This window comes from Pseudonaja textilis, chromosome 1, assembly GCF_049901715.1.
Source record: "Pseudonaja textilis isolate UNSWEBS1 chromosome 1, rPseTex1.2, whole genome shotgun sequence".
In the NCBI taxonomy this organism is placed as follows: Eukaryota; Metazoa; Chordata; class Lepidosauria; order Squamata; family Elapidae; genus Pseudonaja; species Pseudonaja textilis.
In genome coordinates, this window is record NC_141990.1 from 284,203,726 (window position 1) to 284,224,590 (window position 20,865).

Genomic DNA, 20,865 nt, shown 5'->3' on the forward strand with positions numbered 1-20,865 from the left:
CTACTTCTTCCTAGAGTTCCTAATGTTTTTCTACTTTTCTTCCTAGAAGAAATAAGGTAATATTTTCTGGAAGGCTCATTTTTCCCAGTTGTCTATGCATGATAAAGATTACTGTTAGGAATCATTGTTATTTAGGTTGTTAGACATCAGTTGGCTTGTAGGAAATGAGCATTTTGTGACTAGCCTTACTTATCAATGGTAGCAATTTTAAATGTGTCTTTAACTTTCAAATGTGTTCTCTGGTTCAAACTGATTGGGATGACTGATGTATATACAACTCTTTTTTCCCTCTTGGGCAATCTTCATTTAAGCAAGATCTCAAAAATCTAGCGTTATCCAAATTTAAATACTTCAAGTCATATTGCTAACTAGAATACATCAGTCACGTATTCTAATATATATATATATATTTTTTCTTAAGTTTTCGTGGGTACTTAATATGGTATTCAGCTTTGCTCGGGTATTTCCCCACATCATTGTAGTTGTGCTTTTAAAGTTGTAGCAGCGTTTCGGCAGAATCTCATCTGCCATCATCAGGCAGGTTGGGGTGTCTTTGAGCTGGACCTCCAGCTCAAAGACACCCCAATCAGGCACCCAGATGAAACCTAGCTTCCTAACAAATGATAGCCGTCCATTTACTCGGAGCCAAGCTGCACTAAAAGCCTCCAATACAGGAAACACAATGTTGCCAGCCAATCAAGACCAAAAAAAAAAAAACATACTACAAAACAGACGGAAGATATTAGAAACACCAATCAAGCAGAACACAGCAAACTCCAAGACCAATAAACACAGACCAAGACTCCCAACCAATCAGGATGAAGGAAAAACCATTCTGACATAGCAATAGGCTAGCTCCAAATTTAAACTGAAACAACTGTAAAAGTCTGACTCACAGACGAACACAATACAGAAGCCTGATGATGGCAGATGAGATTCTGCCGAAACGTTGCTACAACTTTAAAAGCACAACTACAATGACATGGGAAAATACCCAAGCAAAGCTGAATACCATACATACATACATACAATACCCGAACAAAGCTGAATACCATACAGGTAAATTCCCACGAAAACTTAAGAAAACACACACGCACACACACATATATATAATTAAAATATACAATTTATCTTCAGTTATGCAGAAATCTAGTCCTTCATTAAAGAAAAGAATATGCTGAAAGCAAATGGAGACTTATCAGTTATTTCTACTTTAATTCCAATCTTTTTAGTCCCTCTTGGGATAGCTGTTTTATGATGTCAGCCTCAGTATCGCTCTGGAATTTGGGATTTCTGTTGATTAAAAGCATTCATTACATTATTGTCAGTAAAAGCACTAAAGTGGTCATCCTACTTGCAAAATTAGCACATATGAATCCTTTCTAAGAAGTCAGGGTAGCATAGTTTTTCCATCTTATCCTTTCAACAGTTTGTGACTTAGTCACTCATTTTATCTAAATTCAGACAGAGGTTTATGATAGAAGAAAATTATATCAAGTGTTTATGGGGTAGTTCTAAGATCATCAAATGTTATGCAGGAGGCATTGCTAATTTATGAAGTTTATTGTTTTATTGCTGGCAGGATAGGAGTGAGACAGTTGCCATTTAAGTTCTCTTGTTATTTTCCTTATTTCCATATCTATTTGCAAAAAATAGAAAGGTAAATGATTATGTCAATGTAGCCTATCCATTTTGCAGACCTGTTGAAGAGATAAGAGGGTTGGATATACCTTGAAAGATCTATGGAATATCTGATTTCATAAACCACAGGCAGAACTAGCAGATGAAACTGTCTCAGTAGAATATGGGTCTCTGAATCATGGCTTTTACTACAATTATTAGCCTTTTGGTGGCATCAACCTTACTACATATTTTTTTACTATAGACATACTGTTTCCTTTCATACCTTTTTGATTCAAACTGCTGTTGCTTTTCTACTGTATCAGTGGTTTCTCTCCCCTTCTTTCTCACAAACTCTTCATTCAATCCACATTGCTGCAAGGTATCCTTAAAAAGCTTCTGTGCTCCTTGACAGGCACTATGCTTTGGAATAAAAAGAGAGAGATCTTAGAAACACTTAATTTATTTTACAAATAAATTAAAAATTAATTAAAATTCTTAAACTCTCTAAAATAAGACAGGTACACATTTAGAAAAAACATTTTAAATAATAGGTTTGAGGTAACTTTTAAAAACTCCAATTGCAAAACAATTACTGTTGTGACTTGTTCAAATAGGTAAGGTCTGTTCTTCACGCGCATCTTCATCTCTTCTAGTTCTTTCTTATATTCTCTTGTTCTTTTTTGGCCATTTTGCCTGAAACAAGAATTAAATTTACTTCCTGAAATAATCTGAATTATTGTTCATATATTAAAAACAAGCTTTGTTCTGCATAATTTCCAAAATATAGGATACTTTTTGCCTTCTAAAATAAAATTGGCCTCTATTTGTCAAGGAGTTAACAAATCTTTTTAGTCTAATCTTGTAAGTTAATATTGTTCTAATACAGTGTAATTCTACTATCTTTTATTTGTTTGCATGCAGTTTTCGAATTAGGAATTGTGCAAAGCAGCCTGTAAATACAAGTAAATAAAGTATAATAATTCTTGTATGATTGCTACATTTTGGGCACAATTGAAAGCCAATCCATATAAATAAAAACATATATACAGACATATAAACACATAAACAGTATTAAGTAATGTATATTTAAATATTTTGCTCTCACTATTACTTGGTAAATTTACAATACTGACCAATTTTGCTTCAGTTTTTCTTTGTGTGTCTCTTTCAAACTTTTATGTGGGTCCATAGCTTTTGCTCGACAAATCACTGATTTATGTATTGCTTGACATTTTTTTCTTTGTAGCTCTGCCCAGCGAGCTCCTTCATTCTCCTTGTACTTCTTATTTTCTTGGAAGAGTCTGTGAGTATAGACATGGCCAATGGAACATATGAATAACCCTTGACTTATGACAGTCACTTAACAACTGTTCAAAATTACAACAGGCTTAGAATCTGGCCATCATAAATGTTGTATCCCACATACATATACGCCACTGTCACATGACTGCATTTTGGGTACTTGGCAATTGTCTTGCCTTTATGACTGGTTCTAGGTCCTGTGGTCATCTGACCATAACTGACTTTTTTTTTTCTGGTCTCCAGCAAAAAAACTGCCCATTCTGAACAGGTTTGCACATGACCACTGCATTCACCTAATGGCCATGGATTTGCTTAATAATTATGACAATTTGCTTAATGCCCTATTGTAAAATAGGGTCTAGTCAAATGGGTGCCTCAACTTACTTTCGCAAGCAGAAATATGATCCCAATTGCAATGGTAAGTCAAGGGCTACCTTTATTTATTTCAAAATGAAATAACAAGTATACAAAAACAAAGAATGAAGTAAAATCTGTTAATTTCTTAGAGTTAATCCTTTAAAAATAACTTTTTAAGCCTCCCTGTAATATGCTTGATACCATTCTTTAATTCTTAGCCTTTTTTCATGTAATACAGAATATGCTTTCAAAGATAACCTCCATCAGATAATGATTTGGATTGGAACTACGGAAACAAAGGGAAAGAAGTCAGGGTAAGCCATAGCATTGCTACTTGGGCAGGATTCAAATTACTTTTTCTTATTTTCTCCAATTCCAAGTCAAGCTATGATGCAGCTAAGAAAGGTTATGCCATTTTATGGTAAAATGTTTCTAAAATATTACTATAAATACATGTCTTCTTCGACAGTATTTATAAAATGTTATTACTTACTTAATAGCACCTGCCCTCTTTCTCACTGCATCTGTAATATAAATTGGAAGTGTATTGGCAGAGAGGGCTGAAAGACAATTAAAAGACCGACTTCTTTGTATTGGAGCCGTAGAAGGTTGCTGAAAATCCTGAAAGCAAAAATACTTTTGGCTAGTTTTTCTTTTTTAAATTCTGTGGCAAAAACAATTTTAAGTGCAAAGATTCTTTCATATGTGCATCCACCCATATGAGTATGTAACATTTTTACCATACAGAAAATATTCTTCAAATGCTTTTTACCCAAGTTTCAAAAAAAAAAAAAAAAGCAAAATATGCTGGCTATCCTTCTCCTACAGATAAAACTTGGAAGCCTTGATAATTATGTGCTTGCTTTTAGCTTAATAATTTATTTTAAATCCTTTTAACAGTTCAGAAGCTGTGTTCCATAGGCCAAAAATGGAAGTAAAATACAAAGACAAAATACAGGTAGTCCTCAATTTACAACGGTTCATTTAGTGACTGTTTGAAGTTACAACAGCACTGAAAAAAGTGACTTATGACAGATTTTTACACATGTTGCATCCCCGTGGTCACATGATTTACATTCAGATGCTTGACAACTGACTCATATTTATGACAGTTGCAGTGTCCCAGAATTATGGAGTCCCCCTTTGCGACCTCCTGACAAGCAATGTCAGTAGGGAAACCAAATTCACTTAACAACTGTGTTACTAATTTAAGAATTGCAGAGATTCACTGAACAAATGTGGGGAGAAAAATCGTAAAATGGGGCAAAACCCACTTACCAATTTTCTCACTTTACAACAATACATTTTGGAATCAATTGTGGTCATAAGTTGAGGACTACCTGTATCAATAATATTTATAAAAACCATGGGCTTAATCCAAAATAAATTCAGGTACAATATTCAACTATCCAGCAAGGCATTTCTGAAGCCATAGGATTCTGCAATCGTCAGGTGGAGAGGAGTGTTTGCCTTGGGAGTTCCTTGCAGATTATGCTAATGAAATGCTATAGCTGTCTCGCTTGCCACAAAAAGCTAAGAACAAGACATATCATAGAGGACAAATAGCCATAGCATTTAGGCCATCATATTTCTCAAGCACACCTTCAGGTCTCAAGCTACTCTTGCTCAAAACTATATAATAAACATTGTTCAACTATCAAACATCCGATAATGTCAGCTAGCAAGATGGGATTCTCCTCCAAAGTACATATTGTTCTGCCTATAGTAGAAGTATAGCCTCTTCTTTTCAATTCTCCCAACCATAAAAATATTTTTATGTTAGAGTTCCACTGTGACATAGGAACATCAACATGCTGTCATATTTCTCCTTTAGCATCCACCAGAATAACCACTCCACATTAAAAAGCTGCCTATCTGCTTACACAAAGGAACATTCAATTAAATCGGTGCTATGCCCACCATGGGCAGCCATTTTGTGAATCATGAAGCCCTACAGAAATATGCCAAAAACTTGTACAACACAGTGTCCAAATGTGTCCGCCAGTCCAAAATGATTAGAGGGATCCTTTTCTATTTGAAATTACATTAGCATTGGACCTCAAATATAAGCTAATATTGTTATGGCTGTTCTTTCTATATTCCCCAATAGATATATGCTTAATCTAAAACTTTCTCAGTGTTTTGAGCGATAGAAAATAATTGTTTGTTGCAGATATATTTGCACATGTAGAAATACAAATAAGTTAAAGCAAATACTTTACCATCATCTTGTCACACATTTTATGTCTGCAACTGAGATTTGCGGTTCTCAGTCTGAATGGTTTATTACGAGTTGTTTCTTTAATTTCTTGTTTGGTTAGTACTTTTCTCTGAAATGCCCAGTACAGTTCTTCAAAATTAGGCACTGAAGTATTAATTCTTGGCTTAAAACTAAAGTTGCCTTGCAGAAAACTCAACTTTTGCTCCCTATTTTTAGAGGCAATTTGGGATTTTTTATCCCTTTGTTTATGGTCAAGCTCATTGGGGGCCCAGGACTCTTCCAATAATTCCTTGGCTCTTAACTGAATACGGATTTTTCTTAAGAGTTCAGCTTCTAGGGATTAAAAAGAAAAAATAATGAACATTCATCCTATGACAATTTACATAAAAACATACAATGGAAATTGCCAAAGTATAACAATCCTTCTCAAAATGATATTTGTTTTGCCTTTTGGAAACTATACCAAGCAGTATAAACAGCTGGCTAGGAATTTTAGAAAGGCTTCTGATGGAGAAAGCTAATGCAGAAGGTATAATGAGGCTTTTAAATGACAACAGAACAGAAATCTTTAACTCATAAAAAACAAAAAATGTGATTATGTGTCATTAAATCAGTGTTGATTCTGTGCAATCACAAAAATTTTCTCTGCGTAAACTAAAAACCCCAAATTCAAAATATTAAAATTGTGTAATAGAAAGCTCCTGTGTGAAATATATAACCAATTTGCATTGCATATTTTGTGTTTCTGAATAAAGTGTTTTGCTTTCCCCTCTATATTTGATTTACTTCCTTTTACATTGGACAAGTCTTTATGTTGTGATTGAATAAAAGAGACAAAAGTTCAAAATTAGATTATTGTGGCAATTATTTCCCTTTCACAAATCAAGGGAAATATTAACAACCATTAGTATCTTAGGAAAGTCAAAAATGAATCTTTGCCTAGATGATATCATATTTACCTTCCAGTTTATCTCCAAGCATTGACTCATATGTGGATTTGGGGATTTTCTTCCTGAACTTTGGTACTATTTTCTTAGCTGGGGTTAAAATGTTCAGAAACTGCTGTCTGGTGGCCTCTTTTCTCTTCTCTTCTTTTATCTGAAAGCTGAAGGGTTTTTGCATTGAAACAAGGAGCTCCTTTCTTTTTTGAGTTTCCATTTGTCTACGGATTTCATTCTTTTCCATTATTTCCTGGTAGAGTGGCAGATAGACATGAGCAGGCACAGGTTGTGCTCTAAATTGTTTTTGGCATTCTGCAGCCTCTTGCAATTGCCTTTTGTATGCAGTTGACTCTTTTTCAAGCAATGCCTGTGATTTTAAAAATTGAGGTCTTTGATGAGTTTCTCGAAGGGACATTTTGAAGGGCTGAGGAATAGTAAAAGAGGAAATCCCGATAGCTGAGGCACTCTTTGGTTTTGAACAAGACTGAGGGAATGAGCAACGATTTTTCTCATCTTTTGAGCTATCTAAAATGATATCAGACAAAGAGTTCCAACTTCTTATATCACCACACCTAACAATAAAATAAACAAACATTAAGAGAGAGACAGATACATTAGATAAATGAAATAAGCTAGCTATAATTAACATTTTCAAGACCGTGTATGATTTTATTAACCATTTCATTAAATATTATTTACAAACTATGATACAAAATATTCCCTCAAAGCCAAAGAATTACTGGAAGACAAAGAAACCTATATCCCAGTAAATCCAACTAATATAGAAACTAAACAACTTGATCAAAAGAAACTGTAACCTAACCAAAAAAGATCAAATCACAAAGAGCAATAGTGGTGAACAGTGATGAATGAAAAGCAGTAGACCCATTCTCCCTTGCTTCATCTTCATCCAATTGTATCATTATCAGGGAACCATGTGACTAATTTAATAACTGCAGTGATTTAAGTGAATTACTTGACCACTGTGGCAAGGTTATAAAATGGGGCAAAATTCACTTAACTAGATTCTCACTTAGCAACAGAAAGTTTGGATTCAATTGTGGCCGTTAAGTTGAGGTTTATCTGTATTTATGACAGTTGTACTTTCCCAGGGTCATGTGCTCACCATTTGTAACCTTCACAGCTGGCTTCTGACAAGTAAAGTCAATGTGGAAAGCCAGATTTGCTTAACAAGTACATGATTCAGATGAGTTTTTGATCCATATCCCTCCTTGCTGATCAGGGCCTCGGAGGAGGTAATGTGTGATGCGTGTGCTGGTGCATGCGTCCTTGAGAAAAGAGGTGGTTCTGCAACTGCTAAAAGTGTGGTGGCCTGGATCTTCATCACAAAAATCATTGCTGGAGCCAGTAAACTTGGACATTTTTCCTCCAAGAAAAACCTTTTCTATTTAGGGAAGATGGCTGAATTATAACTTTCAAGGACCTCTGTTGTCAGACTGGGATAAATCAGCGAGACAGCTAGGTATGTTTTTGTAGACCTGTGACAGGCTTGGATAGGAGAAAGGTGTTCCTTCTTTTCTCCTCAGTGTTCAATACCATTGACTGTGGTATCTTCAGGGGAGTAAGAATAGGGAGCATGGTGTTATAATGGTTCCTCTCCTTTCTGCAGGGATAGGTTTAATCAGGGGTTGATGGCATGTGTGTAATGAGACAACTGGCCTTCAATCTCTGCTTTGTGAAGGTGGGATGCTCATAGCTTTATTTTCTCTCCATTTTCCATCACACCTATTTGAAACTGCTGATAATATAATGTGTTAGCATGGGATCACTATCATCACAATTATGACAATATTAGTTGCACATATCTGTTTTAGGCAGACCAAGTGAAGCTGTCTTGGTGCTTTTTTAGTTTCTAGTAGCTGAGAAGGTTGGATGGGGAAGAACAGGCTTAGACTCAACCTACTTGTAGATTTTCTGTTCCTTGGGATCTAGATCAAGTGATTTTCCAACATTAACTCTGGATAAGGTTGTGTTTATCCAATTACAGGCTGTCAGGCACCTCAGGACTCATGATTCCTACTTGGGGAGCAGATGGCACATATAGCCAAGGCTTTTGCACAACATTGCCTTGTATGTAATTGTATGTTTCTAGACAAAGAGACCCTGCTTACAGTCACTTAAATTTCCCAGATTGATTCCTGAAATGCATTCTACATGGAGATGCTCTTGAAGATCACTCAGAATCTGCAACCGATCTAATCAAAATGCAGCAGCATATACTGTATAGTCATAGATGTACCTCAATATACCTATGTAATACTGTTACTCCATAACTTCCACTAATCTTGATAGGCAGACGCTAGAACTTTTTATGAGAATTTTAAAGACTGTAGAAAGAAAGAAAGAATATAAAAACAATTCATTTGACCAATATTAAAATGATGAGCTGTTATTTGAGGGGATTTTAATGACTTCTTGACTAGGACTGGAAGACAATGGTTATTTGGGGTAATGTTTAATTATAAATCAATTTTTTGAGTGTGACTGAATGTTGATTATTTGAAGAGAAGAAATAAGAGAGGGGAAATGTTTTAGAGGGAAGGATGGTTTCAAACTGGGTATAATAGACCCAATTTGTGTTACTTATGTTGTCATTTCTGATAACCCCTAGGAGACTTTTGCTGTTTCACAGGAAGGGATGAGGTTTTTGAGATGAGATTTTGGAGGTATCTTGGGCAAGATTATAAAGAGGTGTTTGCTTTTATTTTAAGATATACTGATAAGTTCTTAATATTTGATTATATTTACTGGGGATGAAAGTTTTTTCTCTCTTTTTCTTTTATCTTTTTTACCTTTTATTTAATGTATCTCTTTATTTTGTAGTTGCATAAATTTCAACTACAGCAGTTGCTCAATATAATCCTTAATAAAAAAAATACTGAAAAAAAAAAACCCAAGAAGAATCTCTGGAGTTATTTCTGAAATGAATGAAATTATACTATACTAGACAACCTGGATCACAGGCTGTCTAGTATAGTATAATTAGAATAGATTGGACAACCATTTGTCTGAAATGGTATAGGGTTTCCTGTCTGAGCAGGGGATTGGACCAGAAGACCTCCAAGGTCCCTTCCAACTCTGTTATTCTATTCTATAATTTGTTAATCCCAGGAAAAAACCCACTCATCTTACCTCAGATCACTCTGGAATTTAATTGGCAGTATCAGTCTTCCGTTGCCCTGGAAAAAATCTTCCAGTTCCTTGTCTTTTGTGGATGAGTGATGAGCATTTTTAAGCTTTTCTTGATATAAGAGCCCTAATTCTAACAAACTCTGCCTGTTTTTCCTTTTGAGGTCCTGAAGTGAATCATAAAACTGATCACCCAAACTTGAAGTAGCTATTTCGTCTTGCTGTGGCTTAAGAAAATCCAGTAGCTCATTTCCAGTGATGTTACTACCTGGTTCCACTTCTGATTCTGACTCTGACTCCACTTTAATCGGAAATACCTAAGCAAAGCAAAACAAAACAGTAAAACCAAAATATAAAGCAGAGGAAGAACTTTAGAAATGAAGTTTGTATTCAAATGGCTCAACCAGGCACTGATTTGATTAATTACTATTTTCCTGCAAGGCAATCTGCTTTGATATTACATTCTCTTTAATGCTGCCACTTCTGTATATACAGGTAGTCCTCGATCTACAACCACAATTGAGCTCAAAATTTTTGTTTCTAAGTGAGACATTTGTTAAGTGAGTTTTGCCCCATTTTACAACTTTTCTTGCCATAGCTGTTAAGTGAATCACTGCAGTTAAGTTAATAACAAGGTTGTTAAGTGAATCTGGCTTCCCCATTGACTTTAGTTGTCAGAAGGTCACAAAAGGTGATCACAGGATCCTGGGACAATGCAAATATGAGTCAGTTGCCAAGAGTCTGAATTTTAATCATGTGACCATGGGGATGCTGCAATGATCATAAGGGTGAAAAATGGTCATAGTCAAATTGTCATAGGTCACTTTTTTCAGTGCCGTTGTAACTTCAGTCACTAAAATAACTGTTGTAAGTTGAGGACTAACTGTTTTTCAGAATAAGCCCCTAAATTCAGCCAGGGTTAATAATAATTAATAATAATAATAATAATAATAATAATATAGAATAGAATATATTATTCTTTATTGGCCAAGTGTGATTGGACACACAAGGAATTTGTCTTGGTGCAAATGCTCTCAGTGTACATAAAAGAAAAGATACATTCGTCATGATCAAGAATCATAAGGCACAACACTTAATAGTCACAGGATACAATAAGCAATCAAATCATACTAGGAAACAGTCAGTAGAAATCATGCTACTATATCTGTAACACCATCAAACATCCAGATCTGGATGTTTGATGGTGTTACAGATATCATCACTGATTGGAAGCTGTTCCAAGTAAAGCGCCTTCTGCCATTGTTGTTGTTGTTGTTATCATCCCAGGTTGTTGGTAAGGATAGGTAGACAAAAATGCCAAATCCAGTCTGAACATCTGGCTAACTGTGCAATGATCAATAGTAACAACGCTTGCATTAACTAGATCCAATGTTATAGTTGGTACAACGTTATTTTTTCAGCCACCGCGGGTTTCCTCTGTCTAATGGCATCAGCTAGGATATGCATCCTACACTCGCAGCTGGTCTCCAAGGGTGTGGCTATCGCAGCTAGAAGAAATGTGGCAAGGACAAGCATGGAAAAACACCAAGTCGACTACTTAAAGCAGCTTCTGCCACTAAACCATCCACCATTCATCTTACCCTGCGTCTGCTTACCCGTTGTGCTTCTTCTGGCGGAGGCTTTGCTTGGGCTTCATTAGCAACTTCCAACACCGTCATGTCTCTTCCACTACTGTTACCTTCGCCACTATTAAACAGCTCCACGCTTACCTTGCTGTTTATGCCCTGACCAATGAACCCTCCTCCCTTTTTTGTTTCTCTCGCATAGTGGCCAATGAAATGGACCATGCTCTTACGCTCCGCCCCTGACGAGATATCATTGGACAGATTCCGTTAACCTGTCCATTGTCATGGTAATCCTGAAGAGGTTTCCGGTAACGAGTGGTTGTTAGAGAGACGGATTCGTCACTTCCGAAATAACAATGGCTGCCGTAGTGGGTTTATTGTTGGATCGTGGTGCCGGATTGTATCGAAGGAAGGGTCTCCTTCTTCTCCTCGCAGGGCCTGTCGGCTCTCTGTCGCGGCAGGGTTCAGTGAGAAGCAACAGCTCCAACGCTGTATACGATGTGGTGGTGTCGGGCGGTGGCATGGTGGGAGCCGCCATGGCTGCTGCTCTGGGTATGAGATTTGGCAATAAACCTCCCTTAAAGGCACCCAGAAGTCTGCAAGAATCCCTATTTATTTAAGTCTCCACAGCTTTCCCTAACGTGATCCCCTCCGTCATGGCGATTGGGAATTCTTGCCCAATACTTGCCGGGAGAACCAGTTTGGGGGATGTTGATACAGAGAATCGGGTTGGTTCTAGGCCGAAGGTGATTATTGTGACCGGAAATTTATAATGTTTTTACACGCTAAAGAGAATGGTTATGAAATGTTCGTCGCATAATTCGGTGTGCATCCCCCAAAATTAGAATTTGAAGACCCGTTTCCTTTAAAATGCTATTAATGTGTACATTCAGCTGGTTTTAAATCTGAAAGGATATACGGATTTTATAGCTTTCCACCAACAGATTTTGTGCATTGGATACTGAAATATAAGTCTGTTAATGCAAACTATATTAATTTACAGGACCTACATGCTGCTCCAGTTGAAATAGACTCTGTGTGGTTTATGCAAGTTGTGCACATGAACAAAGTTAAAAAGAATAAAATTAGCCGTTGCATTTTTGGCTATTTGAGCCGCTTCAAAAAACATGTAAAAGAAAATATAACTATTCATAATATCAAGTTTAGATATTACACTACAAATGCTACATAAGCATTTACATTTTAGTAATTATAAAGATTCTGTAAGCTAAACTGAAACCATAGAGCAGGGCTGTCAAATTTGCATCGTCATGTGATGAATCGTGACTTTTCCACCCTTGGCTAAAATGGGGGTGGGCGTGGCCAGCACCTGACACATCTGGCCCATAGACTGCCATAGCGCAATAGTGTGATGTCATCATAGGAAGTCCACAAAGACTTGAACAAATGTTATCATTTACGTCTTGAGTTAAGATAGTCTTCAACTTTCACAAATGAGCCCAAAATTTCTGTTGTTAAATGAAATGGTTATTAAGTGAATTTTGCCCCATTTTATGACCTTTCTTGCCAAATTAAGTGAATCACTGCAATGGTTAAGTTAGTAACATGGTTGCTAAGTGGCTTCCCCATTGACTTCGCTTGTCAAAAAGTTGCAAAAGATGATCACATGACCCTGGGACACTGCAACTGTCATAAATAGGAGTCAATTGCTAGCATCTGAATTTTGATCACATGATCATGGGGATGCTACAATGGTTGTGTGAAAATGGTCATAAATCACTTTTTAGTGCTGTTGTAACTTTGGTCCCTAAATGAACTGTTGTAAATCAAGGACTACCTGCACGGAATTGTATTTGATAGTCCTATGTTGGCTAGAGAATAAATGAGAGTAACTATATTTGATTGAAACATAGTTATAAACAATAGATGTTCAAATATCTCATGCAGTCCGAGTTTCTTTCTGATTTTCCTGTGACATAGATGAAAGAATAACTGATATTCACATCCTCCAGACACTTTACCAGAAATAGGGTACTAAGCATTCTGGGTGTTCAGAAAAAAATCCAAAACAAGTCTATTCCTTTAAAGACTTGTATTTTATAATCTTAAAAAAATTATTGATTAAACTTTGCTGAAAAAAATAGTTAAACATCTGTTTGCTTCTTTTAAGGGCATGATGTTCACCTCTCTGATAAGAAAATTCTACTACTAGAAGCTCGTCCCAAAAAAAAGATTAAGGATTTATCAATGGAGTACAGTAATAGAGTCAGTGCTATCACACCTGGATCTGCCACATTTCTAAGTAGTAAGTATAGCATTCTCCAGTTACCTGTATGTCAACTGTGAATGTGGGTAGCCATACAAACACACCTTGTTTAGCAACCAAATTCTGTTCCAATAACTATGCCTTTAAGCAAAAAATGGCTGCTAAGTAAACATTTGATTGAGAGAGATTATGCAAAAAGCACTAGTTGTTGCTGTCTTATTCAAATAAAGTTATCTTGCATAGCTATGCCAGCATTACTTTCTCTCCAAATTAATTATATTCTCAAGAATGCATTGTCAGGCCCCTGAAGTATAGTTACAAATGTACACATTGCCTGGAAAATGATTTTTTATTGCTGTTTATTACTGCAGCATTTGTACAGTAATGATCATTAACTGAGACAGTTGCCAAACAAGGAATGGTACATTGAGTTGGATGCTTGGTATGAAATTATAGTCTTGCATTCTATGCAAGATATTAATTTAAGAGAGACATTAATTATTCATATGTATGATCACTTCCAACTCTGTTATTCTATTCTATTTTCATATATTCTGTCCATTGAAATGTGGTCTTGTATATTTAGCTCTTTTTATATTGGTCTAAGAATCATGGCCAGCCTATTATATTTTTGGCTCCATGATTCTTCAGTGTTGATACTGAAAATCACAAAATATGTATGATTGATTTCTTACTTGACTGCCTTCTAGCATTTCTCCACATTTCTCCTTATGATTGCTTGTTTTTTGTGCATATTTTAAAAACAAAATTCTTGAAAGCTTTTGTTGGTCTTCTCAAGAAATGGCAATTGAATCAAAAGCTGTAAAAATCAATGAAGTGGAACAAAGACCATTGCAAAAAAAGTAGATAATAGTTGAGTTTTATTTATTTTTGGCTCTGATGAGTTTCCATTAAATGTTTATGGAATATGGGAGTTAATCTTTGATATAGTATCACGAGCAGCAGTGGTGCAGTACTGCAGGCTGCTACTGCTCATCACTGGCTGCTAGCAGTTTGGTAGTTCAGGTCTCACCAGGCTCAAGGTTGACTCAGCCTTCCATCCTTCCGAAGTCAGTAAAATGAGGACCCAGATTGTTGGGGGCAATATTCTGACTCTGTAAAACCGCTGAGAGAGGGCTGTAAAGCACCGTGAAGCGGTATATAATTTTTAAGTGCTACTGCTATTGCTATAGTAGGATAATTTTCTTTCTTTTTTAGGCTTTGGTGCATGGGAACATATCTGCAACATGAGAATCAAACCTTTTAGGAGGATGCAGGTGCCTGATAATGCAAAAAATAAATATGTCTGGGGTAATATGTACAACAATAGGTTGTGCAGGTTTTTAAATTACTTTGTTCTTAGCAGCTACAGTGTATTTCTTCTCTAGAGAAAATTATATGTATCATACATATGGTGTAAAATCAATTGTACATTCTGTTTTAGCAGAGCAATGCAGTGCTTCAGACATAAGACATATAAAGTGCTTTATAAAGTTCAGGAGTTTGGCTATAACACCTGTGTGCAGTTGTTTTCAACATCCTGTGCAAAGATGTCATTATTTTAAATAACTGCAGACAGATACTACATTTTCATTGCTTATGCTCTGAAGCATCTTTTTGGAATTAAATCATTACACAGCCCTAGTTTTCAGGAGCTTGTATAAACATGTGAAATAATTACTCTTTGCAGGGGAGCATGCTCTGGGCCACATTCAGTGTTATGTGAAGAGATATTCTCTCAGCTAATACAATTTTCCTCTTCCTCCTTATCCCAGCATACTAATCAACCAAATCTGATGTGGATTTGGGAATTGTAGAGGAAAATGTGAAGGGGAGTTTATGAAGAGGAATTATCACTATTTGTAATGACTGTTAGTGAAAAGACATCATTTGGTACAATTCTGTATTTAGAAAGGAAAGATAAAGTTGCTTTGTGAATCCTTCCCTTGTATATTCTTGAAAGAAATATCCTGTATTCTCCATTACTTAATATTCCTTGTAATTTAAGCCTTCAGGAAGTATGCTATAGCCTTGCTCAGTCTTCTAATGTATTTATTGTGGGAATAATATGTGAAATGCTTCCTTGTAAGGTTCTCACTTTTAAATGCCTTCTGCTTTTCAACATTAATATCTTTAATATGTATTTGCTAGACACTCCAGCAGCTGAATTTTGTAAATGAAAAGTCTTGATAAAGGGGATATTGATACATTTGTTTGCTGCATTTAAATAGATAATTTCTTTTTGTAGGTGTGGGATGCTTGCTCTGAGGCCCTGATCACGTTTGAGAATGATAACCTGGAAGACATGGGTTATATCGTAGAGAATGATATTATCATGTCAGCTCTATACAAACAATTGGATACAGTTTCAGGTAGCTATTGCTTGTCTTAATTTTGGTTTACTTCAGCCTTTTTTCAGAAAACAGGGTAGATAAAGTCATAGAAAGCCATGAAATCTATGTCCAGTAAATAATCTGGATTATAATAGTAATAATAGTATAATATTTTTGAGTATGGAAGGTCCCTTCTTAAGATATTAAGCTATTAATTCAATTAGAAAGGCTTGGATCTTGATTGGCTTCAGAATTGTATTTCTTTGCTGCTTCTCTGTCGTTTAATGACATCAATACATTGTGTCCCTATTAGACCGAGTGGAAGTTCTCTACAGAAGCAGAGCAATTGGATATACCTGGCCCCTTCCTCATCAATCTTCTGACTCAAGTCCTTGGGTCCAAATTGATTTAGCAGATGGACGCAGATTTCAAACCAAATTGCTGGTAACTAAGATATTTTCTATTTGATTTCTGTTTGATTAGGCACCATAATCTAAACCGTTTGCTGGATCTGCTTCTAATGTCATGTTGTGCAATATTACCAGCGTGAAGGGGGTTGAAAGGTGAGTTGAAAGTATTGTTATTGATTCTAAATGCATTTATTCGGAAGTAATTATATATGGTGCCAGTTTGAGTATCCATTTTACATATCATTGTAAATAGGTTACATGTAAGATGCATATGCAAGAGAAGAGAGAAAGTGTGGTTCTAGTGGATACTGTTAGAAGTCACATGAGTGATTGATGTTTTGAGAATTTTTCCATTCTTTCTCACTATATCTCATGTCAGCTTCTTCAAATCTGTTTTGGTGGAGTCCTTAGAGTAGATACTGGAAAAGGATTTAAACAAAGATGCAGGGGAAAAGGTGTGCCTCTTTTGCTACCAGGCAGACATTATAGGTCCTTTGTCTAGCTATTTATGGATAGTTCTTAATAGAGGATTTGTTTTTCATTAAGTCTGTTAAAAAAATTAATTTTAAATTCTTATTATCTTCACAGATTGGGGCGGATGGCCAAAATTCTTTGATCCGGAAAGCAGCTGGTATTCAGAATATTAATTATCAGTATGATCAGTCAGCAGTAGTTGCTACTCTCCACTTGTCTGAGGTCAGATGTTGGAATATCAAGCTACAATTTTGAAGATAAAAAACTAACCACAGAATTAGTAATCTTCACTGTCTTTCATACATTGCAGGCAACCGATAACAATGTGGCATGGCAGAGATTTCTTCCTTCAGGACCAATTGCGCTCCTCCCAGTAAAGAACGTTTTAACTTTTATCTGACCCAGTTTTTAGTCATTGTCTTTTGTTTTTATTTTCCATTAGTTAATAATTGACAGATCTGTTATTACAGTAAGCATTTTTAAAAATTCTTATGACTGTACTTTTTCCCTTTAACTGCCTCTCATGATTTTATTAAGATATTAGGTTTCAGTGAGATCCTTGCAGTGATATGCATTTGAGGAGATGTCTTGTTTTTGTGTTTTGTTATCAACTCAGCTCTCTGATACAGCCAGCTCTTTGGTTTGGTCCACATCACATGAACATGCAGTTCAACTTCAGAGTATGGATGAAGAAAATTTTGTGGACTCAGTCAACTCTGCTTTTGTGAGTATTTTCAATGTATAAAATGAAGATTATTGATATTCTCTGATAAGAAATACAAGAAATAAATATTCAAGAGTAGCAATATGATGTCTGAATAATTTTTATGGCTAGAAGCTATGTTAGTGCTAGTTGGATACAAGAATCTATTTTTTTCTTTCTTCTCAGGTTCCATGCTTCCTTACATTTAACCTAAACAAACTTCTGCCTAAAAATTGATAAGATCTTCTACAAACATAACTTTTATTAATTGTGTTGTTGCCAATTGTTTGTTCAGTTCAAAACTTCATGGATACTATCACCTATATTTATCCTGAAAACACCCTTACTGGTCATTCTCATAAGACATCTCTGTGTTCATCTCATATTCCCCTTTGCATAATATTGGCCAACAGTGAGCACAGGGGCAGGAGGAGGGTATTTGTGTATAGACATATTTGTTAGTGCTCACATTACCTATTCCACAGCCTTTTACCATCTGTGGCCTTTGAGGATTAAAAAAAGGTTGCCAAAGAATCATTAATCTATTCAGCCTTTCACTCACTCACTTACTTAATTTAAAATATATGTATAGTTGCCTATCTTAATAACATAAGCCAGGACACCTTACAAAGGAGGGGGAATAACCTAGAAATAAAGACATTTTTTTTTAACAATTAATCAGTGGAATGGCTTGCCTGCAGAGGTTGTGCGTGCTTCAACACTAGTTTTTAAGAAGAGAATGGACAACCATTCTTTTGAAATGATACAAGGTCTCCTGCTTGGGGTTGGACTCCAAGGTCCCTTTCAACTCTGTTATTCATGACTCAAAAATAAATGAATCAGAATGTTATCTTGTCATTGTGCTTCTTAGATGCTACACAAGAACTGAGGTTGTTCTGTTTCTAGACTTATTGAGGGTTTATTATGAGCTGCTGTGAATTCTGCATGTGAGGAATATTGAGAGCAGTGGAAGCAGAGCTAAAAGAAGAACAAATTTTCCTTCTAACATGTTTTATTTACTATATGTCCTGCTTGTGACTGCTACTCAGTTCAAATGCTGGGCAGAAGTGTTAGTCTAAAACTGGATTTTCAGTATCAGCTGTCAATTTCAGAATCCATTAGCGCATATAGTTACCAAATAAATCTTTATTGTTATTCAGTGGAGCAACGCAAATCACTCGGACTTCATTGATACAGCTGCGTCCATGTTTCGATCTGCTGTTTCTCTCATGATGCCGTCAGGGACTGCAGCCCGACAGCTGCCCCCAAGTGTTGCAAAAGTTGATCCTAAGAGCCGAGCTGTATTCCCTCTTGGATTGGGACACGCAACAGAATATGTTCAAGATCGTGTAGCCCTTATTGGGTAATTTTACTTTAAGAAACTTCAGTGCTGTAAATAACATTTGGGAGTAGTGATGGAGTATTGATATTAGTGCTGCTTGAATGATTAAAATAAACTGTATAATGTCTACGTATACATAGATAATTTATTATAAATAGATAATAAAGGCTTTTCTTATTTAGAATTGGTTGATTTTGCTAGAAAATAGGAACTAGAATGTACTGTTTTATTGGAACAGAAGCAATCTGGCCACATTCCTCTTGATTTTTCTATTTTGATATATTATTTGTGGAAGTAGCTATTACTGTTGGGGGGGGAAGTGCTGGGAAAATCCTATTATATGATCAACTTTTGTGGGGTGTCTATCCTGTAAGTGTTTAAGGATATTGCTTAAGAGAATTCTGTAGTAATGCAGAATATGAAATATGGGGAATTAGAGTTGTGTCTCTTTACCATGAACTAGACTAACGCATTTTTTAATGTCAAGTATTATTATTCTCTCATTTCAGTGATGCAGCTCACAGGGTCCATCCTTTAGCTGGCCAAGGTGTAAATATGGGATTTGGTGATATTTCATGCTTGACAAATTATCTAAGTGCTGCAGCATTCAAAGGAAAAGACTTAGGTAAGTATATAACACAATGAAGCAATTTAGGGCTTTGTCATAACCATCCAGTGTCAACTCGCAAAACATCCCTGGCCTGCTCTTGAGTTGCTAATGTGCCAATGGCCATCTCTCTTGGAGTTAATGTGGGCTTATTGTTTGATTAATTCAGATCTGTGCCCTCATTTGACACTTGGTAGCCCAGGTAGTCTAACCGGGTGCGGTGAAATTCATGTTTTGACAGCTTGACATACAGGTTGGCTGCCAGAAGTTTTTCAAGTATAAAACAAGGATAGAGACACGTTGCAAAGCAAAATGCTTCTAACCTAATTTGGGGGTGGGGGTGGGGCTGTGAGCCGTTCGGAACCAGGCTGCAGAAGAAGCGAGTGTGTCCGCTGCTTGTGCAAATGGAGCTGCACATGTGCACACTTACCATTCCTTCTCCCTCCCCCCTCTCCCCCGTTCGAAAAGCCAGGAAGGTTGGGGAAGTCTGATGAAGGCCATGTAATCTATACCTGAGGTGGAAATGTTTAATCTTCAAAGAATACCGTTACCCCCTTGATACCATTTTCTTTTTGCCAAACTTTGACATTTTATCAAATTGAGTAATTTTGTAGCCCGATGTCAGTCCTCCCTAACTTCCTTGGGATAATCAGTTTACTAATTAATTAATTTCAGAATAAACTTTGTAGGTTCTTTAAGTCATCTACTCCAATATGAAAGAGAACGGCAGAGGCACAATCTTTCTCTTGTGGCGGCAACCGATTTGTTAAGCAGACTTTACTCTACAAATATGGCACCTTTCGTGCTGCTGAGGACGTGGGGATTGCAAATAACCAATGCTGTACCTCCGGTTAAAGTAAGCTCTCTTTTTTAAAAAATAGGTAACTGAATATGATAATTCATTTAAAGAAGGCTAATGGAAAGGGACATGTTTGTAGCTAGACCACGGGTGTCAAACTCGATCGTGGCATGTGATGTATCATGATGTACATCACCTGTATATGGTTCATATAGTTCTTGTCTGTTTTGTAGACCACAAAATTTGCAATTATTTAATTTAATTATTATTTTTGCTAATAAAAACAATTTGCTATTGCCTTGCTTAAGGTAAGAAAATTTCTATCAATGTAATTGATCTGACTCAAACTACACACCAAGAAAGTGGTTAAGAGACTATTAAATGCCATGTAGAATATACAGTACTGTTCTTTTTAACCACCGATAAGGAAACTGTACACTGGGGTCTTCTGCAGATATCTGTGGAAAGGATCTCGGATGGCAGTCTGCCATCTAGATGATTTATTAGGGCTCTAAAAAAATCACAGGATGCTAGATAGTTCCTCAACAGACCTACAACTATACTACTTCTGTTGCATTTTACTTTTGTTCATTGGTATCATTTGGAGGGAAGACTTAATAGGATATGAGAAAAAAAAGGTTATTACCTAACCTAGTTGTAATAAATTTTTATGGCATAGGAAAGTAACAAGGATTTTGGTATGGATTTTCCTTTCCTCTTAAGAAAACTTCCCTTCCTTGTTATGAATAATGGTAGAAGAATACTAAGATGTCTTTCCTTCATCCTTTAG

The 20,865-nt window shown here is 36.2% G+C and overlaps 2 protein-coding genes across 9 annotated transcripts in view; one reads left to right on the plus strand and one right to left on the minus strand.

Annotated features, from left to right (window-relative positions):
- Positions 1–1,067: 1,067 nt before the first annotated feature.
- FAM161B (FAM161 centrosomal protein B) lies at positions 1,068–11,351 on the minus strand. 3 transcript variants are annotated; one of them, XM_026711538.2, is made up of 9 exons: positions 11,211–11,351; positions 9,598–9,911; positions 6,463–7,016; positions 5,505–5,836; positions 3,776–3,903; positions 2,757–2,924; positions 2,217–2,316; positions 1,907–2,043; positions 1,068–1,293 (listed from the first exon to the last, which is right to left on the minus strand). In XM_026711538.2, the coding sequence occupies exons 1-9, from the start codon at positions 11,271–11,273 to the stop codon at positions 1,209–1,211; spliced, it is 1,881 nt and encodes a 626-aa protein (XP_026567323.1). In that variant the 5' UTR covers positions 11,274–11,351; the 3' UTR covers positions 1,068–1,208. The 3 variants fall into 3 exon arrangements, with proteins under 3 accessions (XP_026567323.1, XP_087778056.1, XP_087778057.1); XM_087921930.1 differs by having other exon boundaries at positions 11,196–11,345; XM_087921931.1 differs by having other exon boundaries at positions 11,184–11,291.
- Positions 11,352–11,521: 170 nt separating this feature from the next.
- COQ6 (coenzyme Q6, monooxygenase) overlaps positions 11,522–20,865 on the plus strand; it is a 33,082-nt gene continuing 23,738 nt past the window's right edge. For 4 of the 6 annotated variants that reach the window (XM_087921937.1, XM_026711561.2, XM_087921935.1 and 1 more), the window contains exons 1-11: positions 11,522–11,732; positions 13,312–13,446; positions 14,626–14,684; positions 15,656–15,779; positions 16,054–16,184; positions 16,739–16,846; positions 16,935–16,997; positions 17,241–17,348; positions 18,488–18,690; positions 19,179–19,294; positions 19,966–20,132. In XM_087921937.1, coding sequence (XP_087778063.1) covers positions 11,537–11,732; positions 13,312–13,446; positions 14,626–14,684; positions 15,656–15,779; positions 16,054–16,184; positions 16,739–16,846; positions 16,935–16,997; positions 17,241–17,348; positions 18,488–18,690; positions 19,179–19,294; positions 19,966–20,132 — 1,410 coding nt within the window. In that variant the 5' untranslated portion in view covers positions 11,522–11,536. Of the gene's footprint in view, positions 11,927–13,311; positions 13,447–14,625; positions 14,685–15,655; positions 15,780–16,053; positions 16,185–16,738; positions 16,847–16,934; positions 16,998–17,240; positions 17,349–18,487; positions 18,691–19,178; positions 19,295–19,965; positions 20,133–20,865 lie in introns of all 6 variants that reach the window. The other 2 variants (XM_087921938.1, XM_026711579.2) reach the window with 1 other exon arrangement.